The sequence below is a fragment of the Lampetra fluviatilis genome, chromosome 4 (assembly GCF_964198595.1).
Source record: "Lampetra fluviatilis chromosome 4, kcLamFluv1.1, whole genome shotgun sequence".
Classification (NCBI taxonomy): Eukaryota; Metazoa; Chordata; class Hyperoartia; order Petromyzontiformes; family Petromyzontidae; genus Lampetra; species Lampetra fluviatilis.
The window spans coordinates 19,023,053-19,050,604 of NC_136278.1; the positions used below are offsets into that span (position 1 = coordinate 19,023,053).

Genomic DNA, 27,552 nt, shown 5'->3' on the forward strand with positions numbered 1-27,552 from the left:
ATAGTTGTCAAAGACATTGCACCGTTGGCTGTAGCGACACGCAGGCAGACAGGGCATGCACACGCACATTTATTGCAGTCCAACGTGCAGGGAACGTGTGCCAGGGGAAGGACACACACGGGGACGCACCGTAGTTTGATAACACTTAACGCAAAAAAGGTTAAAAGTACAAAAGCCCCAGGTACTCCACGTTTTATTTCCATGCGTGGTCCTGAGCCAATTTTTTGGAATTTCACATTTACATTGTGAGAGCCATCCACTCCACGGGATATCCAGCGGTCAGCCACTCACACAGACCTCAAGGTTGTTCATAGCAGCGTTATCCCAGTTGACACAGCAACACAACTGGAAAAATAAGGGTGTTAACAGCAGCGGAGTGTTGTGGCAGGTTGGCCACCATGGATGGGTCGTGTGACTACGGCGTTCGGGTTGGGATGAAATGGAGAACGATTTGGCGGCCTGTCAACCGTTGCCTTGCTATCGCCACGGTGGTAGTGGTTGGTGCCATTGCAGCGTTAGCGCGGTGGCAGAGCCGGCGCGGCAGCGCGGTGTGCCCGTCGCGTTACAGAAGCTCTGGCCGTGTCAGTGGCGTTGCTTGTGCCGGTGGCAGCGCTCGTGCTGCGGCGGTCGGTGTTCGTCCCGGTGTCGTCGGACCAGCGTTGGTGGTGGTGGTGTGGGTTGCCGTGGCGGCTTATCGGCGCTTTGCCTATGAGCGCGGCTCCTTGCAGTTGGGGCAGGTTGCCATGGCCGCGTTGTAGGATTCCAGCTGCAGGGTCACCTCGTGGAAGCCGTGCAGCTGGCGCAGGCGGCGCGTCGCCTCCTGCAGCAGCGGCTGCATGGCCGGCTCCCCCGGGCCTGCACACAAAACCCACGAAGACAAAGGTGGCCAGCTCACACCGGTACAGCCTTTGACAGACCGCTGCAGCAAGTGCGGGTAGCGCGTATGAAGGGCCAACATGGCACGCACACGAAGGGGGTGGGTGGCCAAAAACCACGCCCGGCCGCCTTTGTCTCCCCAGCGCTGATGTTTACACACAACACCGGGTACTGATTTAAGGTTCAGTCGACCTAGGGGAGACTCACCAGGACTAGTTTAACTATCTGCCACTGTAATTGGTCGTGAACGGGAATTTAACTCTGGTCGCTGGGCTCGTAGCGTGGCGTGCTAACCGCTACACGAGAGCTCCCCACACACACAAATACATGCACACGTAACAACAACACGGCGCTTGTGCCAGGCTAGGTACACTTTGAGGCCACGTGAAGTGTCGAAGGCTCGCTTAAAGGTCACGGGATGTGTCCAGGTGCTATGGATTGATCGACTGAGATGACTGGAATAACACTACCTGTGCTCCCTACTGTGCACACATGGCCACACAACAAAGATAAAGACCCCCATATAGCCTGAACAGACTGTTGGGGCAGTTGTTTTTATCGAGCACCTATGAAGGCCGGCACAGTACACGAGGGGGTGGGTGGCCAGCACCACGCCCGACCGCCTTTATCTCCTCTTTGTCGATGTTTACACACCGCACCAGGTACTCATTTGAGGCTGAGTCGACCTACACACATATACATGCAAGTATGTACATATCCACACCTATATCCACTAAATCTACACACAGACACATACATACCTACATAAAACACACGATCACATTACAGTTATGGCGAGTGGCTAGTTGGCAAGTGCTTTGGGATTAGAGACGGGGTTTGGCGAGTGCAATTATGGTTAAGGCGAGCGATTGTGTCTGGTTGGCTGATGGGTTATGGTCAGGGGTAGGGCCAATATCTCGTGAGTGTGGTCAATGCCAATGCTCGTGTCTGGTTGGCGAGCTTAGTTTGGTTAGGGATAGCGCTAGGATTGTGCTGTAATGACCGAAATTTTACCCCAAGCCAATAGGCAGCCTAGCGGCTATTTGGAAATTAAAGGTCTCCGATCGCTAGGAAGAGGCCTCCTCGGTGATTGTTCGGGAGGCAGACTTTTAGAGATCACTCGGAAAACAGAGAAGATCCGTTTGAGGGGAAGGACAGGGATTGGCTAAGGGAAAAAGGTGACAAGAAGCTTCCAGAAAGGGGGCTCGAGGAGTATAAAATGGGACAGCACGAGGAGTGGGGACGTTCGGGGGAAGTGACAAGCTGAAGGCAAGAACGAAGCCTAGGGTCCCCCATTGTGACAGTGACCCAATAAAGTGGCTCGAATAACATCGTCGTCAGAGTCGTTACAGCGCTATAGCCTCTTTGATTGTCTCGTGTGTGTCCCTGCCCCCCGCCTCCCCCGAACTCCACGTGCCCCCCGTGCCAACCGGTGACGAGGTGAGCCGAGGCGGCGCGGCGACCCGAGGTGAGCGACCACAGGTGGAGGTCGTGCACGGCCTGCACGCCCGGTATGGACAGGAGCGACCCCTGCACGTCGTCGAATCGCTCACCCAGAGGGACACCTGTACACACACACACCACACACAACAACAACCGCCATTCACCACTAAGTGGCGGTGACGTCACCACGGCGCTAGTGCCAGGCTCTGTGGACGTCAAGGCCACGTGAAGTGTCGAACGCCCGCTGGCAGGAGGTCACGGGGCAGACCCAGGAGCAATGGGTCGACTGACTGAGATGACCGGCCGATGCACCACCTGTGCCTCCTCCTGTGCCAACTTGCTGTGTTTTTTCCGCCGGCGCTCCGCTCATTGTTGTGGGTATCGCTCGTCTGCCCTCTGTTGTTGCTGGAGGGCGACTGCCTCCAATTGCCCAGTAGCGTACTTCACGAGCCTCCTCCATATAGATGGCTGGTACCAGTCATCAGTAAGTCCACTCAGCTCCACATCCTCTTGTACCACATCACTCCATCTCTTCTCTAGCCTGTGCCGCGCCAATTTAGCTCCCTCTATCCGGCTGAACAAAAGTTGTTAAGGCATGCGGTGGCTGGGCATGCGTGCTACATGACCCAGCAAATGCAGCCTTGCTTGCCAGAGGAGCTCACCGATGGCACTTTGTCCAGATCTTTTAAGGATATGTGAGCTCCGCACACAATCCAGCATGGTTAAACCCAGGATGGATTGTAGGCAGGCCAGCCTCAGTGTTTTCAACCGGCGAAGATGTTCCATTACGGGGGCCCACGTTTCCCAAGCTTAGAGACGGGAGGACATTACCGTGGTCTAGAATACCTGGAGATTCGTGTGGAGCAACAGACCAGGTAGCTTCCACAGAGCGTTATGCAACCCATGAAAATATATTGCCGCTCGACTGAGTTGGAGTGAGACCTCTGCTGTCAAACCTGAGCCGGTCATGAGCACACTGCCCAGGTATGGGAAACTCTCCACTCTCTCTACAACTGCCCCATCACCAATTCGGAGTTGTGGGGGTGGAGTGTCTGATGGTACAAAATACCCAGGCAGGTGCTTAGTTTTGGTGGGGCTAATGGTACGGCCCCACCTCTTAGTGGCATGCTCCAGGTCCAGCAGCAGTGCCTCCAACTCCTCTGATTGAGCAGCAATCACCAGATCATTGGCATACAAAGCACTGCACCCGGGCATCGATCAGCCTCCCAGAAATCCCTCCAATACAGCCATCGAAGTCTTCACAAACTACGTTGTCGAAATCGATGTTAAATAGTGCGGGAGCCAGAGGACATCCCTGCCGCACCCCAAAGTGAACAGGGAATGGCTCCGACTCCTGACCACACACACACACCAAAGACATCCCACATATTAGCCTGAACAAACTGTTGTGGCAAGTGCTGCTACTGAGCACCTATGAAGGCTGGAACGGTACACGAGGGGGTGGGTGGCCAGCACCACGCCCGACCGCCTTTGTCTCCCAACCAGATACTAATTTGAGGCTGATTCGACCTAGTGGAGGCCCATGACCGGTTCAAATAATCGTCACTGGTGTTGGCACTTGGCCGTGAGCGTTAATTGAACTCGGGTCTCCAGGTTCGTAGCCCAGCACGCTAACCGCTACACTACCACACACCACAAAGACATACACACACACCACACATACATATACACACACCACACACACCGCACATACATACACACACCACACACAAAGGTACATACACACAACACACATACACACACACCACACACCATAAACAACCCACACACCACATATAACACACACGCCACACCACACACACCACGCACGCCACACCACACACACCACGCACGCGCACAACACACACCACACACATACACACATCGCACACACCACACAGTCATGAGGGGAACAATAATAGCGACCATTCACCACCTGGCTTGAGCCAGATGACGTACACTTTGAGGCAATTACGTGAAGTGTGGAAGGCAGACCCAGGTGCTACAGGTTGACTGATATGACAGATGCACCACCTGTGCTCACTACTTGTGAACACGTACACACGCACACTCGCCCACGCGCACACAAACACACGAAACAAAGATCCCCTGTCCTTAACAGACTGTTGAGGCAAGTGCTGTTAGTGAGCACCTATGAAGGTCGACACGGCACACGATAGGATGGTTGGCCAACACTACACCCGGCCCCTCTTTGTCTCCCCAGTAGCGATGTTCACACACCACAACAGGTACTCATTTGAGGCTGAGTCGACCTAGGAGAGGCCCAGGACCGGTTCAAATAATTGTCATCGGTGTTGACCGTGAGCAGGAATCGGAACTCAACGCCATAGCGCAGCGCGCCAACCGCTTACGCTACCGCCCATACACGAGTGCGCACACAGGATGAAGACAAGTAGCTCCACGACGCTTGCAAAATATGATCACGAAGGCATGAATTGCCCCAGTTCAGGAGCCTTTCCCCATCGAAGCCCGTGAGCTTCTGCCAACAAACACTCGGGCAGCGTCTCTGTTGGCTGCGTGGGTCGAACTCCGCACCCTCGCGCCTCCCACAAACCCGCGTCTGGGTGCTCGCGAGGCATGATGATTGCTTGTGCTGGGGGCAACCGAGTGGCCCCAGGGGTTTAGAGGGGGCACTGAGCGGGCACAGCTGAGATCGAATCTGGGCGGCCACCCGCCGTTTAACCAGGTCACGTGTAGCAAGGAGATGGCCTCGGCTCGCTCAGCAATGACCGCAAAGATTCCCTGCATAGCCTTATCAGACTGTAGGGGCAAGTGCACCACGCCCGGCCGCCTTTGTCTCCCCGGTGGCGATGTTTTCACACCATCGCACCAGCTACTCATTTGAGGGTGAACACACACAAACCCATCACAATTAATGTGGGGTTTCACTTTCATTACGTTCCAGATCTGAGTACTGAAATGTGATTGACATGCAATGACCGTTTTCAAAAGTGTTTCCAGGATGTCATTTTCTGCAGCTTTCCTCTTGCACAGGGCGATGCACTACGGTTCTGAACATAAATTCCTATATTTCTTGACGTGGTGCCTATAGCCAAGAGCTCAATTTCTCACTTGATATCTTCCAAGCAGCTGGTAGACTGAACTCGGCAAGCGGCTCATAGCCACAGCCATTGCGCGGTTGGCTACGTATGGTGCGAAAGAAGTTCAACATACGTACATAGATGTGGTATGCCAGTTATGAAATGTTTTCTAGGTCACTAATGCAGAGAGACCCGGCTAGAATTATTTGTAAAAAAAAAAGGGATGATATCACTTTACGCATTTTCTCTCCGGTTATATTTCCGTTGTGCCCCCAGAATAATTCCATGACGCAGATTTCCATTCGCAACTCTGTCAGCAAAGCATTGAACCCAGGAGACCGATGCCACCAAACTACTTCTGAAATATCTTTGATTGGTCTCTTTGTCCAACATATATCTTTTATATGCCCTGCTAAGAATGTTATTCACTTTTGATATTCTTTGGTTCTTTCGGTAAAGTCACGTAGATAGAAAAATAATAATAAAGTGAATAAAAAATAATAAATAAAATAAAAGCAACGACGTTTAAATCGCAACACATTTACTTGTCAGTGAAACCAAACATTGTATTTGCACTTCATTCGTTGTATGCTCAATCAAGCAATTAGCCAAATTGAATGTAGTTTTGTTTGTGTACAGATTGTAAATGTTGTGGATTTGCTCTCCAACACACCAGTGTGCTGTACTCGTAACGAAGTGACATGTTCTGTTTACGTGACTAACCTTACTATTTGGCTGTGTTGGATGGTGGCGGGTTTAGCGATGCATTTATATTTACACGATCTAATAAAAAAAACCTATATTATGTTTGTGTACAGTTATTGGTGACCGGGCTAAGACCACCGACTCGCCACACTCGAGGACCCAGTTTAATCACACTTGGCTGAAACCCGGATTTCGTTGGCAGGTTTTGTGCTCCGACGCGGTTCTACGCCCTCTGAGCCACCCGTGGCACCTCGCTCATGAAGAATCCTACGGGGGAGACGCTTGATTTGCAGAGCAAGTCATTGTGGATTTTGGATCTGTCCGTCAGCGGAAAATGTTAGGACTCGGCAGGACACGGGTGAGTGTCGATGGCCCCCAGACGTTACCCGCCCCAGTGTGACAAACGGGCGCCGGGTCTCGCAGTGACTCTTGTCACACCCAGGACGTTGTTTAAGTCAGCGCCCTGCTACTGCGGCAGCTTTAAACGAAAAGTGAGCACACAGCAGCCGTTTATATATCACCGGGGCAGCTGCTGCTGCCTCTGCTGCACGGAAAGATAAATGATTTTACTGCCTTCCCGAAACTCGATTGCTCCATCATTCTCCTCTCTCCGAACCTGCAATCCTGCACTCTGCAAGACGGTGTTTGCCGATCAAGTTGTGATGGAGCAATTGTGCGTGCGGTGCAGGCAGCGTGATGTCCCTGATTACTAATTGCTTTCCTCAAACACAATATGCTCAAAGTGAATTTGTCGCACATCCCAGGTAGGACACTCATTAAGGGGAACCTTGAGATTTGGTGTTGGTTTCCTGGATAAACATAGGATTCATATTAATGCCATCTGTTTCCCCACGAGATTCAATTTGTATTATTTCTCTCCCAGCTCTTTCTCTCATCTCCTGTTCCTCCACCCTCAGCCACTGCTCTGTTCCCCTTTCCCCTGCCGCCGCTCCGCACATCGGGCCGACTGGAGTGTGAAATGAAACGGCGCTGCCATAAAGACACGCTGGCGCGCTCCGTGCGGGGCGGCTCGTGAATTACGACGACGATCACGGCGACGACAAGGAGGAGGAGAATTTGCAAATGGAAAGGGTTCTCGTGAAACTCCTTATTCTGTCCCTGCCCTGAGATGTCCATCGCTACGGGAAACACGCACGTCCGTGTGCCCGCCCGTCCGCTCTCTCTCTGTAAATCGCGATCGTGGACAGCGAAGCAAAAGCGCCGACCACATAATTCGTTCACGGACAGCACCGCTACTGCAGCCATGACATGGCTTGCCGTCTTCGGCATTAGCCCAGAGCCGTTTTTGATCATCCCCCCTCCACCCCACTGCCACTGCTGCCATACGAAGGAAGAAAAAGAAGACTGCAAATGAGTAATTATAGTAATCACGGGTACACCTGACATTCACGCGATCATTGCAGTGCAAGGCTATCACGAAGACTCTGCGTGTCACACACGGGTGATGTTTGCTGTGCAGGTTATTCTCAAAAAGATAAATAGGTGATTGGCCGGTGATTTATAAAAAAAAATCTCATTTGAACCATGATGATACCAACACACATGTCCGCTGTGAGGCAGATGGCAGTATTAACCAGTGCGGCCACCAGGCTCGAACCCCTGCAACAAGCTGCAGATACATTACCGCTTGGCCATGCCACGTCGGTCAAATCATATACTTGAATTTGCCACCAAATATATCCCAACTAGGTGGCTAGTTCTAATCCCATTCGAGAGCTGACTCGACCCTTCATCTGGTTGCCACTATAGGAATGTGGAATTTCCACCACTGGCTCAGCCACTGCACCACACTTGTGTGAGCTGGGAGACACATTGGGCCTCGCGTAGTAATGGGCACAAAATGCAATGCTCACAAAATGCGCAAATCTGTTTAACGTTTGGTACACGCTCAGAATTACAAGAAAATGTTCGCACACGTAAAACATATTCACCCTAGCCCAGCCCCTTGCGGTATTGTGCTGTGCTTCTACGCTCCTACACCAACGCTCCCCGCCTTCGCCAACGCGTCCCGACCGGCGCGGTGAAGCATGTTCCACACTCACCCTCCATCAGCACCTGAAGCACGTCGCGCAAGATTGTGACGGTGGTCACGAGGACGAAGAGGGAGAAGATGAACGTGCAGATGGGGTCAACGAGCTTGTACTCTGGCTGGGGGGGGGGGGCGGTGGGGGGGGCACAGTGGGCACAAAGGACCCGGGGGGGGGGTCGCGTCAGCATCAGTGGTGAAATTCATCATCGTCACGGCAAATTTACATCGTGAGCATCGTCGCCACAAACACTAATTTCACCACCATCACCCTATTCACATCATCACACCCTATTCACATCATCATCATCATCACACCCGATTCGCATAATCTTCATCATACATAAATAACATCTTCACCACACTCAATACAAATCATCATCACACCGTCTTCACATAATCACCATACCAAATTCATACCATCATCATCACACCCTATTCATATCTACATGATTATTATAAAGGACTTCATCATCATAATAATAGCAGTTCATTCACATTAGCAAAAGTATCATCATCATAATTACTAAATTCACCATCAGTTTAGCACGTAGGTTTTCACGACCAATATTTCCATAATAAAGGTTTTTGGGTTAGATCGCGTAATCTAACACAAAACCCTCTATTATCATCATCGTCGTCGTCACCTATGTACATCAAAAACACCTTCCCCTCTTTCTCATTAAGAGCTTGCTACGTGTTCTTTAACCACAGACCGATGTTAATCTGTGGCGTGATTAGAAAAATACGTTGAATCGGAGAGCGCCTCCGAGTAACGAGCGGGGCAAATGGAGCGTGGGAATGACACCGCGATGGCCATCTAAAAGCACCGCGCGATTATTGGCATTAAACTCGTAATGGTTCTCTCTCGAGCGTTTTCACTTTCAAAAGATAATTGTTTTAAATGAAAGAAACCCCATTTAAAAAGTCCAGAAAATATTCATTACAAAAGTAATTTAATTGCAGGGGATTAGTTATGAAGTTGTCTACTGGTCAACGGGGTTCATAATGGATCTTTTAGAAAACTGAGCCGGCACCGCTGAGAGCCTGGGCTTGACTCCGCGCACCGGTGATTAAACGAGGTTCAGAAGCGTCGTGAGTTCATGGTTTTGGCTCAGTCACCCAATGAATGCACAAATGCCCCATCATATCAATTAGGTTTCAATTCGGCATGAACCAGCAACAAGGATTGGATCAATGACATCCGATATACAGGTTTCCCTCGCTTTATGCCGGTTCGGTTTGTGCGCTTTTGCGTATATGAGGCTAGCCTATTTATACAGTGACAGAAGTGACCGTGGTGTTTAAATATGAGCGTGTGATGACCCACCATGGGAACGGTGGCGCAGTGGTTAGCGCCTTGCTCTACGAAACCGGCGACCCGAGTTCGATTGCCGCTCACGACCAAACCACTAACGATTATCTGAAGCGGTCCTGGTGCGGTGTATAAACATCACGACTCGGGAGACAGAGGCGGCTGGGCGTGGTGTTGGCCACCTACCCCCTCGTGTGCCGTGCCGGCCTTCATTGGCGCTGCTCGCTAACAGCACTTGCCCCAACAGTCTGTTAAGGCTACACGGGGGATCTTTGTTTTTGGTGGCTCACGAGCGACATTTGAAAGCACACAGGGAACGTTTCCCAACCCCTGCTGTGAACAGCGAACACAGGTGGCAAGATAGACCCGTGTAGGATGCCCCCTGCTATCGGCCCGGTGACTCAGCGGCAGAAGGTGAGGCTCACGGTCGGAAGGTCGCGTGCTCAAATTCGGACTGGGTGTTGACTCGGCCCCGTCATTCCTCCGGCGTTGGAAACGGAGGCTGGGAGCATCCATCGCCACCTTCTGCCGCACTTACCTTAAAGAAGATAATGCAGGCAGCGACGAGGACGCCTATGCTTTGCAGGAGGTCTCCGAGGGCGTGGATGAAGGCGGCGCGGATGCTCGGGTTGGAGTGGCTCTGCAGGTGCGAGTGGCCGTGCAAGTGAGAGTGTCCGTGCAGGTGAAGAGGCACCGCTGGGGGTGTCTCCGAGTCCCCGCTGGGTCCGGAGGAGTGATGGCCTCGCGCGAGGAGAACGGCCATGCTGCAGAGAGAGATAAGTTCTGATTGGACAATGTCATGTCGTCAACATGAACATCGTTGACGAATATGATCTTCTTTTGTCAGGCGGAGCGAAATGTCTCCACTCTTTCTGGCCTCCGGCCACGGCAATGGCTTCGTGTAGGCCCATGAGGCTGTGCGAGCTCCTCCCCCTCCCTGGTTGTCGATGCATAGGGCCATTGCTGGTCATCTATTGCTCTCCATCCCAGTTGCCCGCACAAACCAACGACGCCTGTGCTTTTATCTCTTCTGCATGAATGCGATGACCACTGACATTGTCTTTGTGGGCGCTAGCATCTCTAACGTCCTTCCCCCGCACGTCAGATTAACGATGCGAAGGAAGTTCTACATACATCAAATTCATCAACGTTATCTTCACCATCAAAATCACTATATCTTCATAGTCTCATCATCACTATCTCTGAAATAATCTTCGTACATGTGTCATTACAAGGATGGTCATCATCGCAATAATGTTGATCCTGATCTATGTCATTAAAATAATCTTCATGAAGCGCCGCCACCACCACCACCACCATCATCATCACCAGTACCGTTCACCTCGTGAGCATCGTTATTGACATCACTACCAAAATCATCTACATCTCTTGTCACTATGTGTTGTATAATTTTGGAGGTCACGCCTAACATCACAATCTTTGTCGAGGCAACAAAAGGGCGAATAAGTAGCGGTTGGGTGGGTGACAGTAAGAGCCCTTTGTTGAAGGGGTGAACACGTGTACGAGGGGCTTTAGGGGCGTGCGTGCGTGAGAGTGACAAAAATAAAACTCTTGTCCAAAAATAGTGCTGAATTTTTTTTTAAGTCATCAGTCTTCAGTTACCGTTCAGAAGTGACGCGATGTAATCCTGTACTTTGTACTTTCGAACTCGTGCAATGTTATTCTGAATCATATCCTTCGAAGCGGACATATGTTCGGTTGACCAAACCTGTGAGTATGGGCGCTGTGACTGGCTGCGGCCGTGCTGTGTGGATCGGCGAGGGCAGCCGCTGCTGCCCCAACGCTCACGAAGTCTCTCGCCAGCTGTTGAAAACAACCGCTTACACCTTTTCGCTGCGTGTGGAATACGGTCGATATCTTCAGTTTTTGTTTTTAAATCGAATTAGAAAATGAAATCGCCCGTTATCGGTGATGTGATGATATCGGTGGTGATGTGATGATATCGGTGGTGGTGTGATTATATTTGTGGTGTGATTGTAACGGTAGTGATGTCATTATATGGGTGGTGTGATTACGCACTCAGAACTAGGCGTTAATCAGCAAAGTGTCAGTTTCTTACCTGCGCTTACCAAAATTTCAGTAACATCGTCGACGCGCCTTATAAAACACTCGCACGCACAAGCCGCAGCCCTAAACACATTCATCCACGTCTCACGTCTCTCTCCCCTCACGCCTATAAATAATCCCTCACCTCATTTCCCCCAAAGTGAGGGAATCTGAGAGAGCGATGGTTGGCAGTTTATAGTGTCGGCTGAACGAATGTGCAGCTCGATTTGCCCGAGGGAGCGCTCCATCGGGGAAGGCGTCCGAGTTAAATGTCAGATTTAGACTCTCCGTGCCCCAACCTTCTTCCACCCATTCATTTACATTTATGCAGCGGGGCTCTTAATTTCTCACTGAATATATGACAGGTCGCTGTTGAAAGACTGGAACAGGCACTTCATTCAGGACGGGAGTAGGCGGCACAAGGATAGTGTCGCAGCCGAAGCGAGACGCATTTCGGATGTGGCGTGCTGCGTGTGTCAAAATATATCCCAGGGTCGCCAATCCGGCTGCTATGAATCCCTGTATACGTGGCGTATTAAACACAACGTGGGCGATGCCTGTTTCATAGCCATAGTGAAGTAACAACTGAGCCTGTTGGCCACCGATTTACCGCAGCATTTGTTGAAGCAGGCAAAAACTAACTGGAGAATTGATGTTGACCTTTTGGAGTCTCATGAGCGAAGGTCGGCCTATCAGGATGGCGGCTGTGTCGCACTGAAGAGACCCGTATAATTTGAAGCCAGCGCGAGATTCTCATTGTTTAAACCAGTGGGTCTCAGAGAGTGGTCCCCGCACCACCAGCGAGTGGTCTGTGACGGTCCTCCAGGTAGTCTGCAGGGCTGTGAAGCAAATGCAGGTTGATCCGGACAATAATGACAATTTTTCACCTTTTGTTTCGGCCAATGAATATTTGACTTATGATATAAAAAAAACAAGTTAGGTAAACTACCCTGATTAAACTAAGCTATCCCTAAGATCAAAATGCCCCCCCCATTAAAAAAGCCTTACAGTTGCGTACAAAAAGCAATGTTTTTATGTTCAAGTAATATGAATATTTTTGTGTCACCGGTATTTAGAGAGAGAAATTAATGCGTTTTGACACCAGGGGTGTAGGATGCTGGGTGGTCCGCGGATTAAACAGATTCTGCTCCTGTGGATGATTCATCGATGAGCGTAGGTTCGCAATGATGTGGATGTCTTCCCTGGTGAATAATATTGCTTCACGACCCACAATCCTACACAACGGTGCACTGATTGCGTCCATATGAAGTCAGTGATGAGGGTGATGTTGATGAAAGAAGGATGAAAATGTCAATTCACAAAAATGCGGATGTCTTCCCTGGTGAATAATATTGCTTCACGACCCACAATCCCGCGCAAAGGTGCGTACTGATTTTGTTCATATAAAGTCGGTGATGTTGTTGATGATGAAAGAATTGTGACTTTATCAATTGTAATTATGCGACAGAAACAAATATTCCCATAAAACTATAGCCTTTTTAGGCTGTTGGGGCAAGTGTAGTTAGCGAACACCTACATTAGGAAGCCATTGGAGCTATGCACTTTTAAATCTCGATCGAAAACGAATTTCTTTGAAACTGCTTTTTGTGTTTAGTTTGTTGTCTTTCCCCCACGCCTCCTATTAGCGCGGTTGGCTACGTACGGTCCGAAAGAAATTCAATATACATACATGCAAGGTCGACATAGGTACACGTGGTGGTGTGGACAGCACCACGCCCGACCGCCTCTGTCTCTCCAGTGCTGATGTTAATACACTGCACCAGGTTCTCATTTAAAGCTGAGTCGACTTAGGCGAGACCCAGGACCGGTTCAGATATTAGCAACTGATGTTGGCCGTGAGCGGGTAATCCGAATTCAGATATCCAGGTTCCTAGCGCAGTGCACTGAGCACTTGACTACCGCTCCCCAAAATGTATGTTACGCTTGCACACTCACGCACGCGCGCACGCTCTCACCCGCCCAGTAAACATGCAACGTTGGCTCGACGTTGGAATACGGTTGGAACCATTGACCCAACGTTGGCATGTGGCAGGAACCGTTGGACCAAGGGTGGCCCGTGGTTAGAATTGTTGGACTAACGTTGGTCCAACGTTGACCCAACGTTGGTAAGTGGCTGGCTGTGTGCAAGCGCACACACATGATGTTGACGATGACGGCGCAGACGGAGGTGGCGAGCATGGCCGTCCCTTCGATGGCGAAGTCTCGCGAGATCATGCGGCAGGCGGCCAGGTAGACCAGCACGCCGGTCACCACCCAGATGGAGAAGACGGAGAGCAGTGCGCCCAGGATCTCTGCTCACACGGACACAGACAAAGGTCCCCCAGGGCAGATGCCGCTCGTGCGCACCTACTCGGGCCGCCACGGCGCACAACGGGGTGGTGTGGCCAGCACCACGCTTGACCGCCTTTGTCTCCCCAAGCGATGCTGTCGACACACCACACCAGGCGTTGTTTCAAGGCTGAGCCGACCTAGGAAAAGCCAAGGGGCCTGTTCTGATAGTCACCACCGATGTTAACCATGGCCGGGAATCGAACCTCGGTGACTGAAGTTGCAGCACGGCATGATAGACGTCGTCACAGGTAAACTCAGGCCATCATTTTTCGCATGAAGCGAAGAGTGGTCAGCCTGTGAAGAAATTGGCCCCCACCATGCGACTGTGGAATTCCCACCACGTGCTCAGGGTCACCAATGGAGACAAACCCTGCGCCATCGCTCATTCGAGCGGGGAGAGAACGCCAACCTGACTGAGCAACCGATTAGCCGCACTGATGGCTCCACACGTGTGCAACACCCTTCTCTCGCGACTGAGAAGAGCCGACCCCTTGGCTGCTAAACATTCATTTTCTCCGCACCCGACACACCACGTCCAGTATCCACCGCTCGCCGTGGCTCTGTGGCTCCGCGTCAAACGCCACCTGTACCATGTCCATCCGGGAACTGTTCAGTGCAGGACTGCACCCTGGATCCCACCCCCCCACTATTCACGAACGGCACTTGAGACGGAGGCGCCGGTGCTGCTCACGCTATAACCAAGCGATGTTTGTGAAATACTTGTTTTGATTTGTGTTTGAGCACTATTTGTTGCTCATGCTGTTTTTAGTCGGTTTTCGCGTGGCTTTCGGGCAAATAATTTGCCGTTGTTGTTCGCTGCTGTTAGTTTACACAGTCCAAACCTGCAGCGTCCGGTAATCGCCACCGCTGCCGGATGTCTTGGACCTACGGCCGTCTGTGTAACAGAGCTGCTTAGCTCACTGGGGCCTGACCAGCTGAAATAAAGTCTGAATCTGAGTCTACGTGTCTCTTTGTAACGCTACGAGTCTCTGTACCACTCTATATAACTGGAATGTCCTGTCACTGGGCTGGGGTTGTCCCCAAGCGACAGAGCTGTTGAACTCAGTGAGCCGTACCAGCTGGAACAGCGAGGTCTTGAGTCGTCTTGATTCGACCGACAGCGAAGGGGTTGGTCCTCACCTGCCCGGTACCAGCCGAACGTCATCCTCTTGCTGGCGGGTCTGTCAGCGAGCCACAGCGACAGGAGGCTGATGGAGAAGCTTGCAAAGTCGGTGAGCAGGTGGGCGGCGTCCGTCATGATGGCCAGGCTGTGCGCGAGGATGCCACCTTCAAGACACAGCAACAACGTTCATACCGCGTCGAACCACCCTGTACGAGCGCATGTCGAATTTCCTTCGCACCGTACGTAGTCAACCGGAGGTGCGCCGAACTCCCAAAGACCAATCGGTCAATGATCCCGAAGTAGGACCCTCGTAAAAAGAGCAACAGCACTTAATTGAGCCTCTTCCGGATAAACACAGCAGTCACCTTCAATGTTATAGACCACTGCACATGTGCATGCACATTGCACAGCATACCGTGCGTATGGTTGCAAGGGAATAGGGTCACGTGAGCTAATTCATTCACGTAAATAAATGTGAACAGAAGTTACTGAAATGGCTGCAAACTCACATTGGGCACGATATTCATCCTGACCCAACGCATGCAAAGGCTGCAACATCAAAAGATTTCAAAATATCAAGTTAGTCTTCTGCTGCACGGAGCATGCTTGACCATAATTCTCCATCGCTGATCAGTGGTGATTGGTGGAGAGGGGGCGGGTTCCCAGGAACCGGTCAACTTATTACTCACCACTGAGGTTAGCCATGGCCTGGAATCAAACTCACGTGACTAGGTTCGTAGCGCAGCGTGCAAAGCACTCGCGTCGCTGCCCCCCTCCCCCCCAGTGAGCGACAATGTCAGGCCAAGAAGCACCAAAAACAAACTCCAATCGTAGTGCAGTGCCACGGAGTGCATACCAACACTGTGCCCAGAGGCGCATTACTCCCCTATACAACTGATAGGCAGTTCAAGCAGTGCTCCCACTAGCAATTAAAAAGGTCGCGAGTTAAAATTCCAGTCAGTGGCCAATACAGCTCACCTTTCCCCCAGGATCAGTAAACACGACGACTACTTTGTGGGAAGTCAATAGTTCGGCATTCTTTAGCCTTGCGCCCTGCACAGGAATGTGGGGTATTTCCACCACTCTGGTTTAGGGCCACCAATGGAGATGAGCATTGATATGATTTGTGGCTCTTACAATGCGTTTCTGAGCTACCCTCACCCTAACTCGATGCCCTAGACCAAAACATAGACCTCTCCCCCCCCCCCCCCCACTGTAAATACTACCTGCAGTGACATATCGTAGCTGAGAGAGTAATGGGGCGTTGCAGATTGGATATTCCATGATGCGGCATTTAATATCCCCCTCTGTCTTCATACCCTTTAAATCACTGAATTGATTTACTGAACCAAAGTCCGAAAAGACGGCTCTGAAATCTTGTTTGATCGGCGTCAAACTAAAGATGAGTGCCGGCCTGTGCCTGAGTTGAGCGGGGAGATTTTGTGACATTGACCAGTTTCTAGCGTGTGGCATGTCCAGTGCATCTCTCATCGTCAGTCACCTTCAGCGCACGACTGGATGGAGGACTTCCAAGCCGCTGCCATCTCTCTCGATCCTGCGGCGCAATAATTCACCCAGCACATGCCCCACGGAGCTGAAGCCACCGCTCCTTCATCTACCTCCAACGAATCCATTCTGAGCCCCCCCCTCCCCATCAACCCCGAAGCCCGCCACCCACCGACCGCCTCCCCGATGATGAAGACGAAGCAGATGACGCTGACGAGGTACAGCTGCCTCTTGGCTCGCTCGCTCTCCTCGCGCCGCCTCCGCCTCTGACCGCCGGCACCCGAGTGGCACGGGCTGTGGCCCAGGGCCTCGTGCGCCGAATCGACGCCAGCGTCGTCGTGGAACTTGGGCGGCGGCGAGTCCGTCGCCTGGAGGAAGCTGTTAACGCTGCTCACGGAGCTAAGTGGTTTGTTGAGTGGGGCGCGGGGGGTTTGAGTTGGAGAGATATTCGAAGAATGGTGTGGGGGTGAAGGTGGGGGTGGGGGTGGGGGAGGGTCACAAATCGTGTCCGAAGCTCACGGGTTTAGGTTGGGAGCCATGGGGGAATGAGGGCGCCACCGGTGAGGAAGGGTCTAGAACAGGAGTCGGCATCCTGGGGCTCTTTAATGACCGCTTCGTGACAATATTTATCAATTACCACCGTCTCGTATCCACCGCAGCGCATTGCGGCTCTTGGAACATCGAGTTGTGTTTTTTTTTACCGAATTTGAAGAAAAAAATGGCTGTTCTTGTTTTTTTGGTTACCAACCCCTGGTCTAGAACGATAGAGTCAAACCTTCTTGGTTTTCCTGATACAGCCATAGATCAGATTTACGTCTCACCCTTTAACGTCGTTTCGCAAATATCTCGTCACTGTGTTAACACCGCTACCCGATCTGCGTCGCCTCAACCCCACACTCGCGTCGCTGACTGCATCGTCCGTCTCGTTATCCCTCGCCTCTCCTCCACCTACTACTAACCCTGTACACGAACTAGTTTGCGTCGCGCATAAAGAAATGTACCGTACCGTGGAGTAGCATTTATCATTTACGTGCAGAATTTTGGTCATTCGGGAAAAACATCGCTTTGATTTGCGTCGTTCAGGGACGCATCCCCGACGTAAAACGAGGATTTGCTGTGCTCATGATGACGTATTTAACCTGCCCAACACATGCACACGCCAACAGGGATATTGTCCGTACATCCCAAGCCAGGACCCTCCTGAACAAGAACTGCGACACTCGACTAAGGCTCACCTGGATATTCGAGCTTACATTACACGTCTACTCAAAGCGTGGCATCCCATGCGGACAGTTAAAAGGGTACACACATCCTGCGAGCCATCTTATTCCAATGATGATTACGCTTTTTTTAACCAGGAAAGCCCCTGCTGAGTCTCATGACTCGTTTTCAAGAGGGCCCTGCCAAGTTTCCACAGTAGGGGACAATGGTTGCAAATGTTAATTCTTGGTTGAGGAATTTGCAGGTACATTTTTTTTATGTGGACGCCAGCAACCCGAAGGTCTACTCTTCCGAAACTGACCGTTGAGGATTATTTAACATCGGCCGTGAAGCGGACGGGCGAGCATGTGTGTGCGCATAACGGTGACGGCCGCTGGACATTCGAACCGTGAACCTCTGCAATACCCCTCCCCCCAGGCTGGCGCGGGGCCACGTCAGCGCCCAACGCGAACAGAAGTCGCCGTTCCGCATGGCTACACAATCTCCCCGTTCATGTCATACCGCGCGCAACGGCTGGAATGTCAAGCGATTTCAGATTAAAATACGAATGTACGGTCCTTGGTCAATCCACTTTTCGATTAAGGCCTGTTGGGAGGTGGAGAGGGGGGGCTACTTTGATCAAACGATAGCCAGGCTGGTTAGATCGGGGTATGTATATTAAGGAGGACCCAGGACTGCTTCGCATATCACTCGCCACTGATGTTAAACCGTGGCCGTGATTCGAACCGAGGCTTGCGCAGTGCGCTAACTACTGTGCCACCGCTCCCCGGGCCCCAAATATGCACCAAACGCAGGAGAGTACACGTCTATAATGTGATCATACATACAGCATATGTGTAAAGTTGTAAACGCAATTCATGCTTTTGTAATTATGTACGTGTTGCATATATACGTGCATGTATGCGTATATGTGCGTGTATGTGTTTCTGTACATAGTGATTAAATGTGTGCATACGCTGAATATACGTGCGTGCATTATTTGTCAGTGTGTGTATACATCGTGTGCTGTGTGTGTGTGAATATGTAACTGTGTGGAAGTGGTAGCGTAGCAGTTAGCGCGCTGCACTACGAACCCGGGGTCCCGAGTTTGATTCCCACTCACGGCCGACACCACTGACAATTATCTGAACCGGTCCTGGGCCTCTCCTATGTCGACTCAGCCTCAAATGAGTATCTCGTGCGATGCGTCAATATCGCTACTTGGGAGACAAAGGCGACCGCGCGTGGTGCTGGCCACCCACCCCCTCGTGTGCCGTGTCGGCCTTTATAGGTGCTCGCTAACAGCACTTGCCCCAACAGTCTGTTAAGGCTCTCCGAGGGTCTTTCTCTTTGTTTTGTGTATATAGATGGGTTGCTTGTATACACATATGTTCTGTATATGCATCAAACGTACATCTGCGCTATATGTATCACATGCATATGTTTTGTGTATTCCATGTATACATGCTGCATGCATCAAATGTATACCTATGTGATGTACGTATCACGTTCATTTGTTCTGTATGTTTTGCATGTTTACGTGCTGTATGAGTCACATGCATACCTATGTGATGTACGTATCAAATGCGTGTTTTCTGTAACTTTGCATGTATATGTAGTGGTGGTGTTGACGTGCGCCGACTGTGACAGTGATGGATCACGGGGCGGCGCGAGGTGCGGGGTTGGGCACGCGTTGTGGGCGTGGTGTGGACGCGCGCGCCGGGAGTGACAGATGACGGGGCGGCGCGGCGTGGGTGCTGAGGCACGCTGAGATGTGGGAAAACAGGATCGTAGCCAGCGCCCAGTGATTGGTCGAATAGGATGGGTGCTCGCAGCGACGTCCGCAGGTGGGGTATAAAGGGGGACGCGCGAGAGCACTCGGGGATAGTTACCCAGTTGAAGACCAGAAGACGGAGCTGAAGACCTAGTGCCCCGAGACCCCTAGTCCCGCCGTCCTTGTAGGGACCGGGGCCCTGTGTGGCTCGGAGGCGAGACTGTGGGACCCGGGGTCCGACGCCCACGTGGGTCGGGCTGGGGACCCACAGTCAAGACGGATACCCCGGGCAGGGAGTGTCCCGAGTAGCTCAGGGGCGTTAGTCGCCGAGTAGCTAAGTGGGTGTTGGTCACCCGAGTAGCTCAGGGGCGTTAGTCGCCGAGTAGCTAAGTGGGTGTTGGTCACCCGAGTAGCTCAGTGGGCGTTAGTCGCCAGGGTAGCTAAGTGGGTGGTTGTCACCCGAGATACTAAGTGGGTGTTAGTCACCCGAGATACTAAGTGGGTGTTTGTCACCCGAGATACTAAGTGGGTGTTTGTCACCCGAGATACTAAGTGGGTGTTTGTCACCCGAGATACTAAGTGGGTGTATGTCACCCGAGATACAAGTAGGTGTTAGTCACCTGTGAACGAGTTTGGTAAAATAAAGAGTGTGTTACCCGTGAAGTTGTCTCCCGCCGAGTTACTACATTACAACTGGCGTCAGAAGTAAACCTGTCTTCAAGAAGTATGGACACGAGGAAGACTACCCGTACCCACGAGCGAGGTCGGGACGACGACGGCGTACCGGGGACACCAACCTCGGGAGGAGAGGACGAGGAGTTGCCGCCGATGCAGCACTTCGCGGTGATGGCCGACGCTCCGCTCGCCTCCGACACCAGCCTCCAAGACGCGCACTCCCGGTTGGCGGAGTTGCTACTCGCCGCCGCCGCTGTCTTGGCGGACATCTCCATTCCGGCGAGCGGAAAAACGGTTGCGGGGTTGGCGGAGAAGGCGACGTTGGAGGGATCCCGCCAAAAGGCGCTTCGCGCCAAAAGTCTGGAAGTTGCCGCCGTTTTTGAGGGGCCGCCATCGATTGGCGGGAAACACGGACACCACGTGGCCGGAGACCTCCGCTCAGCGCAGCCCACGTCATCAGCGCGCGCCGGAGCTCTCCATTTTGCGCCTGACAACCGAGCCGACATTTTACACAACTACAGCGGAGCGCGGGAAAATCTCTCCGACGTCGACGACGATCGGGTCCTCCATCAAAGATAGCCCGCGCTGTCGGCGTTCAAGGCGGATGGGGGCGACTGGGGAGCCTTCCAACGAAGGTTCCTCGCTCATCAGGAGATGTCGGGGTGGTCCGACACCACTGCCCTGCGTGCGTTGCCAGCGATGCTCGACGACGACGCGCTTGCAGCCTTCACATCTGCTGCAAGGTCGTCCCGCTCTACGCTCCAGGCCGCACTACACCTGATGGCGAAGGTGTTCGGACCGCCCTCCACGTGTCGCCACCAGTTCTACGATCGGCGGAAGGTGGCTGGAGAAACGACGCTCGCCTATCGCACGGCACTGCTCGCCTTGGCGGACGCAGCTTTTCCCCGCATGGATAAGGAGGGGAAGGACGCCATGGTGACGGAGCAGCTGCTGGCGTTGGCCCACGAGTTGGGGGTCCCCATCAATGTGGCGGACGAAATGGATATCTGCTCCCTGGCGATCGCCACGAGCATTCACGCGTACGAGGTCCTCAAACGCAAGCCGGGGGTCGTCTGCAAATGGGCGGGGAACGCGGCACTGGCCGCCACGATCGCCGAACCTCAGCCAGCTGCGGATCAGGAGCAGGCCTTCGCTGCATCGCGTCCGGGGGAGTGGAGAACGGGAGGTCGTTCGCCCACACGTTCATCACGCAAGCTGGAGCAACCGGAACCTACGACGTCCCTCGTCGTCTGCTACAACTGCGGCCTTCGGGGCCACGTCGCAGCCGGGTGCCGGGCTCCGCGTCAGCGCGCCACAGGACCACGTCGGGACGACGACCAGGCCCACAAGTCATCCCAACAAAACCCGGCAAGTCGCGCACCTCACACGTTCGGTCCACAAACACGGCACATTCGGGTCGCCGCTTGGCGGTGGGGGGTTCGCGGCTGGGTGCCGGGGGTTCACTTCGGCGAGGGGGGTCCGTACACGGCCCGCAAGCAGTCGAGTGGTCCGAATTGGCCCACAGGATAGTGGCTGCGTCGGCCGGGTCGTCCGTGGTGACGGGGTTTATTGACGGGGTTGAGGTCCGGGTGCTGGTGGACACGGGTGCGTCGGCCACTATCATCTCGGACCTTATTTATAACATTCTTCCCGTCCAAAGTAGACCCCTTCTGCCAGTAGACGTGCCATTTTATGCGGCGAATGGGGGATCCCTGGGGATCATCGGCCAGATTCGGGCGACTATTTGCATTGGTGACATCAAATTGGCGGGCCCTATTTTTGTATCATCATCGCTGGCCGTTCCCTGTTTGCTAGGTACGGACTTTTTGTCCAAAATGCCCATCAAAATTCTTATAGATCAGGCCTGCATTGAGCTTCCGTCAGGTCGGCGGGTTGCGTTCTTGACGAGCCCTACCAAAATACGCACGGTTTGTGCGACGGTGCAGGCGCTGGCAACTCACACTGTACGGGTGCCCCCGGGATCGCAAATGTTGGTACCCCTTCGGTTGAGGAAACCACTCGAGGTGGGTGCGGAGGCACAGGGGGTGCTGTTGGGGCCGTCTAACAGGGCCAGAAGGGGCCTCGACTTAGCGGTTGCTCAAACCATGGTGAGAGGGGACAGTGAGCCGTTCGTAATGGTCCTGAATACGGGCTCGCGGCCGGCCGTAATTGCGCAGGGAACGGTGCTGGCTCACGCCGCGCCGCTACCCGTTGAGGAACGGCTCGTGGCTCAAGCAGATTTCACTGTCGAGTCGCATCCTCCAAGTGATGAGGGGACTGAGTGGTTGGACTCGTTGTGTGCCGGTTCAGCTAACTTGTCCAAGGTGCAATTGGGAGCATTGAGGACTTTGCTACTCGAGTTTGCTGACGTGTTCAGCAAACATAAGTACGATATCGGCTGCACTGACCTGTTGCGCCACCACATAGCTACAGGGGACGCGGCCCCTATTCGTCAGAATCCCTTCCGGCTCAGCCCAGCCGAGAAGGAGCATGTGCAATCGGCGGTTAATGATATGTTGGCGGCCGATATCATTTCGCCCTCTTCTAGTCCGTGGGGTGCTCCTATTGTCCTAGTAAAAAAACAGGACGGGTCCTTGCGGTTTTGTGTCGATTTCCGCCGCTTAAACAAAATCTCGATGGCGGATGCGTATCCGCTCCCCAGGATGGATGAGTCGCTGGATGCCTTGGCGGGAGCACAGTTTTTTTCCACACTCGATCTGCTTTCCGGATTTTGGCAATTGCCACTCGATAACGAGTCTAAACCTAAAACCGCTTTCCGGACACCTGGTGGCCTATTTGAATTCAACCGGTTGCCCATGGGCTTACATTCCGCTCCCGCCACGTTCCAGAGACTCATGGAATTGGTTTTGTCGGGCCTCCAATGGGATACCTGCTTGATTTATCTCGACGATATCATCGTCTTCAGTCGGACTTTTGAGGAGCACCTCCAGCGACTGAGAGCGGTGTTCCTCAGGATGCGTTCCGCTAAGCTTAAATTTAAACCGGCTAAATGCTTTCTGCTTCGGGAATCGGTCAGGTATTTGGGCCATATCGTGAGTCGTTCAGGGATCTCGATGGACCCTGCTAAGACGCACTGCGTCAGCTCATGGCCAACGCCAACCTCGGTCACGGAGGTTCGCAGTTTCATTGGTTTCGCCTCCTATTACCGTCGTTTTGTCAAGCAGTTTGCCACCATAGCCAGGCCCCTGCACGCTTTGACGGCTAAGGGTGTGCGGTTTCACTGGGGGGCGGAAGAGGAGGCTGCGTTCTGCTCCCTTCGTGACGCCTTGGTGCAGGCTCCCCCCTTGTGTTACCCCGATTTCACACAACCGTTTTTGCTTGACACAGATGCCAGCAACACGGGTATCGGGGGGGTGCTCTCACAGGTGGTCGGGGGGGTTGAACGGGTGGTCGCCTACGGTAGTAGAGTTCTTTCCCCCGCCGAACAACGCTATTGCGTAACTCGTCGTGAATTGTTAGCGATTGTGTTTTTTACACAGCAATTCAGGCCGTATCTTTACGGCCGTCATTTTACGGTCCGTACGGACCATGCGGCTCTACAATACGCTATGCGCGTGGCACAGCCATCGGGCCAACTGTCCCGATGGTTGGAGGTCCTTCAGGACTACCAATTCACGACGATTTACCGCAAGGGATTGCGACACTCAAATGCGGACGCCTTGTCGCGGTTGCCACCATGCACGGACTGCACATGTTTGTTGGGATCGGCGCGGTGCAAACCCCCGGTCGCCGGCACCCCGGGAGTTGCGCTCGCCGCCACTGACACCCCGGGAGTCGACGCCCCCACGGGGAGGGTTTCGCTGTTGTCGTTGCCCCTCATTGAGTGGGGCCGTCTCCAAATGTCCGACGGCTCCCTAATTACGCTACGTCGAAAAGTTGGCGCTCCCGAGGTAGGGGATGCGCGGGTCGGTTCCTGGGTGTGCAGACAGGGCCTTTTGATGAAGTGGGACAACATGTCCCGGCGTCACGTGCTCGTTGTGCCTGTTGCTATGCGGGGTAGGGTCGTTCTGGCAGCTCATGAACGGCTCATGCATCTGGGTTTTCACAAAACGCTCGCCCTAATCCAGCGAGACTATTATTGGCCGGGGATGGGTAACGACGTGGCGAATATTCTTAAGGGATGCGTAGGGTGCGCCAAAAGGAAACCGCCACCATTGGCAGCTAATCCACCGCTGCAATCCATTCAAGTTTCGCGCATAAACGAATTAGTTGCGTTGGACATCTTGGGGCCCTTTCCTGCTACACCAAGGGGAAATAGATTCCTGCTGGTTGGCGTAGAATACTTCACCCGATGGCCCATGGCATGGCCACTCGCCAACCAGTCGGCTGCAGCGGTGGCGGACGCCTTCGTCCAGGGCTATGTTTTGGACAAGGGCGCCCCCGAACGCTTGCTGACGGATCAAGGAAAGAATTTTTCGAGCGTTTTGTTGCGCGAGGTGTGCGACCTGTTGGGTACAAAGAAAGTGCGTACTTCCCCCTACCACCCGCAGACTGACGGGATGGTTGAGCGTCTGAACAGGACGATTACGTCTATGTTGTGCCAACAGGTCTGCGACGATCAGGTTGATTGGGACTTACAGGTGCCGGGGGTACTCGCGGCCTATCGAATGGCCCCTCATGCGGCGACGGGGTTTTCCCCATTTTTTCTTATGTATGGGCGGGAGGCCGATCCGGCCATGGACGTCCAACTGGGGATTTCCCAGCCACGTGCAAAATCAAAATTGGCAGACCACATCAAATTTAATATCGCCAAATTGACTGAAGCGCGGGAGGCGGCGAGGTTGAATTCGCGGTCTCGGCAAATTGCGAACGAGAGATTGCATGGGCGGAGGGTGCATACGCATGATTGGAAACCAGGCGATAAGGCCTGGCTGCATTGTCCACATGCACCGTTGGCTACGTCCCCCAAGTTGTTGAGACCTTGGAGGGGACCGGTGGAAATTGTGCGGGTTGCACGACCCCAGAGTATACAGATTAAATGGGAAAAACGCCGTTGGTACGTGCACCCCTCCCGACTGAAGCCCTATGCGGCACCGTGTGACCCCGTTCTGTGCCGTTACGACCGGGCGTGTGATGTGACCGTCGACTCGGGGAGGGAGGTGTCGCAGGCTGATCCTCACGTGTCTCCACCTGACCCACCCCCAGGTGCCTCGGGCTTGACGGCTGCTGACCGTCGGGAGCCTGAACCCCGGGGCACGCACGGGTCCTCGATGCCTGGCCGATGTCTTCCTGAACCGCCGGCACCACCGGACGTTCAACCGCGTCTGGTGCCGTACGACGGACCGGCAAGGCGGACTCGGGCTAGGGCACAACAATTTTCATGAAGACGTTTTTTTCGACACCGAGCTCGCCCGGTGTTCCCCTCTGCCGGGGAAATGTCCCGTTGTAGGGACGCTCGGAAAGAATGGGACGCTGCACGAGTCGAGAAAAAAAAAAATTTCCATTTATTTTTCTTGCTGCATACACATTGCTATTGTCACTCGCCGGATTGTATATATTGTTCTGTTGTCGCGGTGGCATTGGTTGATGGTTGCGGATGGTAGTGTTCGCGTTGTGTTGTGTTGTTACGTTAGTTGTTGTTCTTGTTGTTGTGTTGTGTTACGGGGCACACAGGGCGGTTTGTATATTTTTATAGCAGCCGGGTCGGCTGCGAGCTATGTGGTAGGGGGTGATGTAGTGGTGGTGTTGACGTGCGCCGACTGTGACAGTGATGGATCACGGGGCGGCGCGAGGTGCGGGGTTGGGCACGCGTTGTGGGCGTGGTGTGGACGCGCGCGCCGGGAGTGACAGATGACGGGGCGGCGCGGCGTGGGTGCTGAGGCACGCTGAGATGTGGGAAAACAGGATCGTAGCCAGCGCCCAGTGATTGGTCGAATAGGATGGGTGCTCGCAGCGACGTCCGCAGGTGGGGTATAAAGGGGGACGCGCGAGAGCACTCGGGGAGAGTTACCCAGTTGAAGACCAGAAGACGGAGCTGAAGACCTAGTGCCCCGAGACCCCTAGTCCCGCCGTCCTTGTAGGGACCGGGGCCCTGTGTGGCTCGGAGGCGAGACTGTGGGACCCGGGGTCCGACGCCCACGTGGGTCGGGCTGGGGACCCACAGTCAAGACGGATACCCCGGGCAGGGAGTGTCCCGAGTAGCTCAGGGGCGTTAGTCGCCGAGTAGCTAAGTGGGTGTTGGTCACCCGAGTAGCTCAGGGGCGTTAGTCGCCGAGTAGCTAAGTGGTTGTTGGTCACCCGAGTAGCTCAGTGGGCGTTAGTCGCCAGGGTAGCTAAGTGGGTGGTTGTCACCCGAGATACTAAGTGGGTGTTAGTCACCCGAGATACTAAGTGGGTGTTTGTCACCCGAGATACTAAGTGGGTGTTTGTCACCCGAGATACTAAGTGGGTGTTTGTCACCCGAGATACTAAGTGGGTGTTTGTCACCCGAGATACAAGTAGGTGTTAGTCACCTGTGAACGAGTTTGGTAAAATAAAGAGTGTGTTACCCGTGAAGTCGTCTCCCGCCGAGTTACTACATTACATATACGTGCCGTATGCATCACACGTGTATATCTGTGTGTCGTGTGCATTACTTGTATGTGCGTTGTATGTATTACATGTGTATGTATTGCATGCTGTATGTATTACACGTGTATGTGTTACATGCTGTATGTATCACATGCTGTATGTATTACAAGCGGTATGTATCACAAGTGTATGTATTATAAGCTGTATGTATCACATGTGTGTATTACATGCTATACGTATTACATGTGTGTGTGCGTGTATCCGCGTACTTGTGCAGGTAGGTGAGGTAGGCGCTCTTTGCTCTCCCTTCCTCCAGCAGCTGCGCGTTCTCTCTGTCCGCCTCCATCCTCCAGCGCGCACGCGTGTGTGAGATAGAGTGAGACACGGGGAGAGTGAGACACGGGGAGAGTGAGACACAGGGAGGGTGAGACACGGAGAGGGTGAGACACAGAGAGAGTGAGAGACAGAGTGAGATACTAAGAGGGTGAAACAAGGAGAGGGTGAGACACGGGGAGAGTGAGAGACAGAGAGGGTGAGACACGGGGAGAGTGGGAGACAGAGAGAGTGAGACACGGGGAGAGTGAGACACGGGGAAAGTGAGACACGGGGAGAGTGAGACACGGGAAGAGTGGGAGACAGAGAGAGTGAGACACGGGGAGAGTGAGACACGGGGAGAGCGAGCCACGCGAGACGGCTAGAGGATGACAATCGGGGACGTTGAGACGCGGAGACAGGGCGCGTGTGAGAGCGAGGGAGTCACTCGCGCGCTCTGCTCAAGTCTCCCCCCAGCAAACGTGACGCGGCGCTCCTGTGAAAACCACCCAGCGCAGCGCATTGTGACTTAACCGCGAGATGACGACGATGTTATAATCCTGC

The 27,552-nt window shown here is 53.2% G+C and overlaps 1 protein-coding gene across 1 annotated transcript; it reads right to left on the reverse strand.

Moving 5' to 3' along the window:
- On the reverse strand, nucleotides 1-27,022 carry LOC144931397 (proton-coupled zinc antiporter SLC30A2-like). Its single transcript, XM_078855204.1, has 8 exons — nucleotides 26,946-27,022; nucleotides 16,669-16,895; nucleotides 15,008-15,154; nucleotides 13,674-13,827; nucleotides 9,987-10,212; nucleotides 8,150-8,255; nucleotides 2,307-2,441; nucleotides 1-855 (listed from the first exon to the last, which is right to left on the reverse strand). Exons 1-8 carry the CDS (start codon nucleotides 27,020-27,022, stop codon nucleotides 707-709), a joined length of 1,221 nt encoding a protein of 406 aa, XP_078711330.1. The 3' UTR covers nucleotides 1-706.
- Between the last annotated feature and the right edge of the window lie 530 nt (nucleotides 27,023-27,552).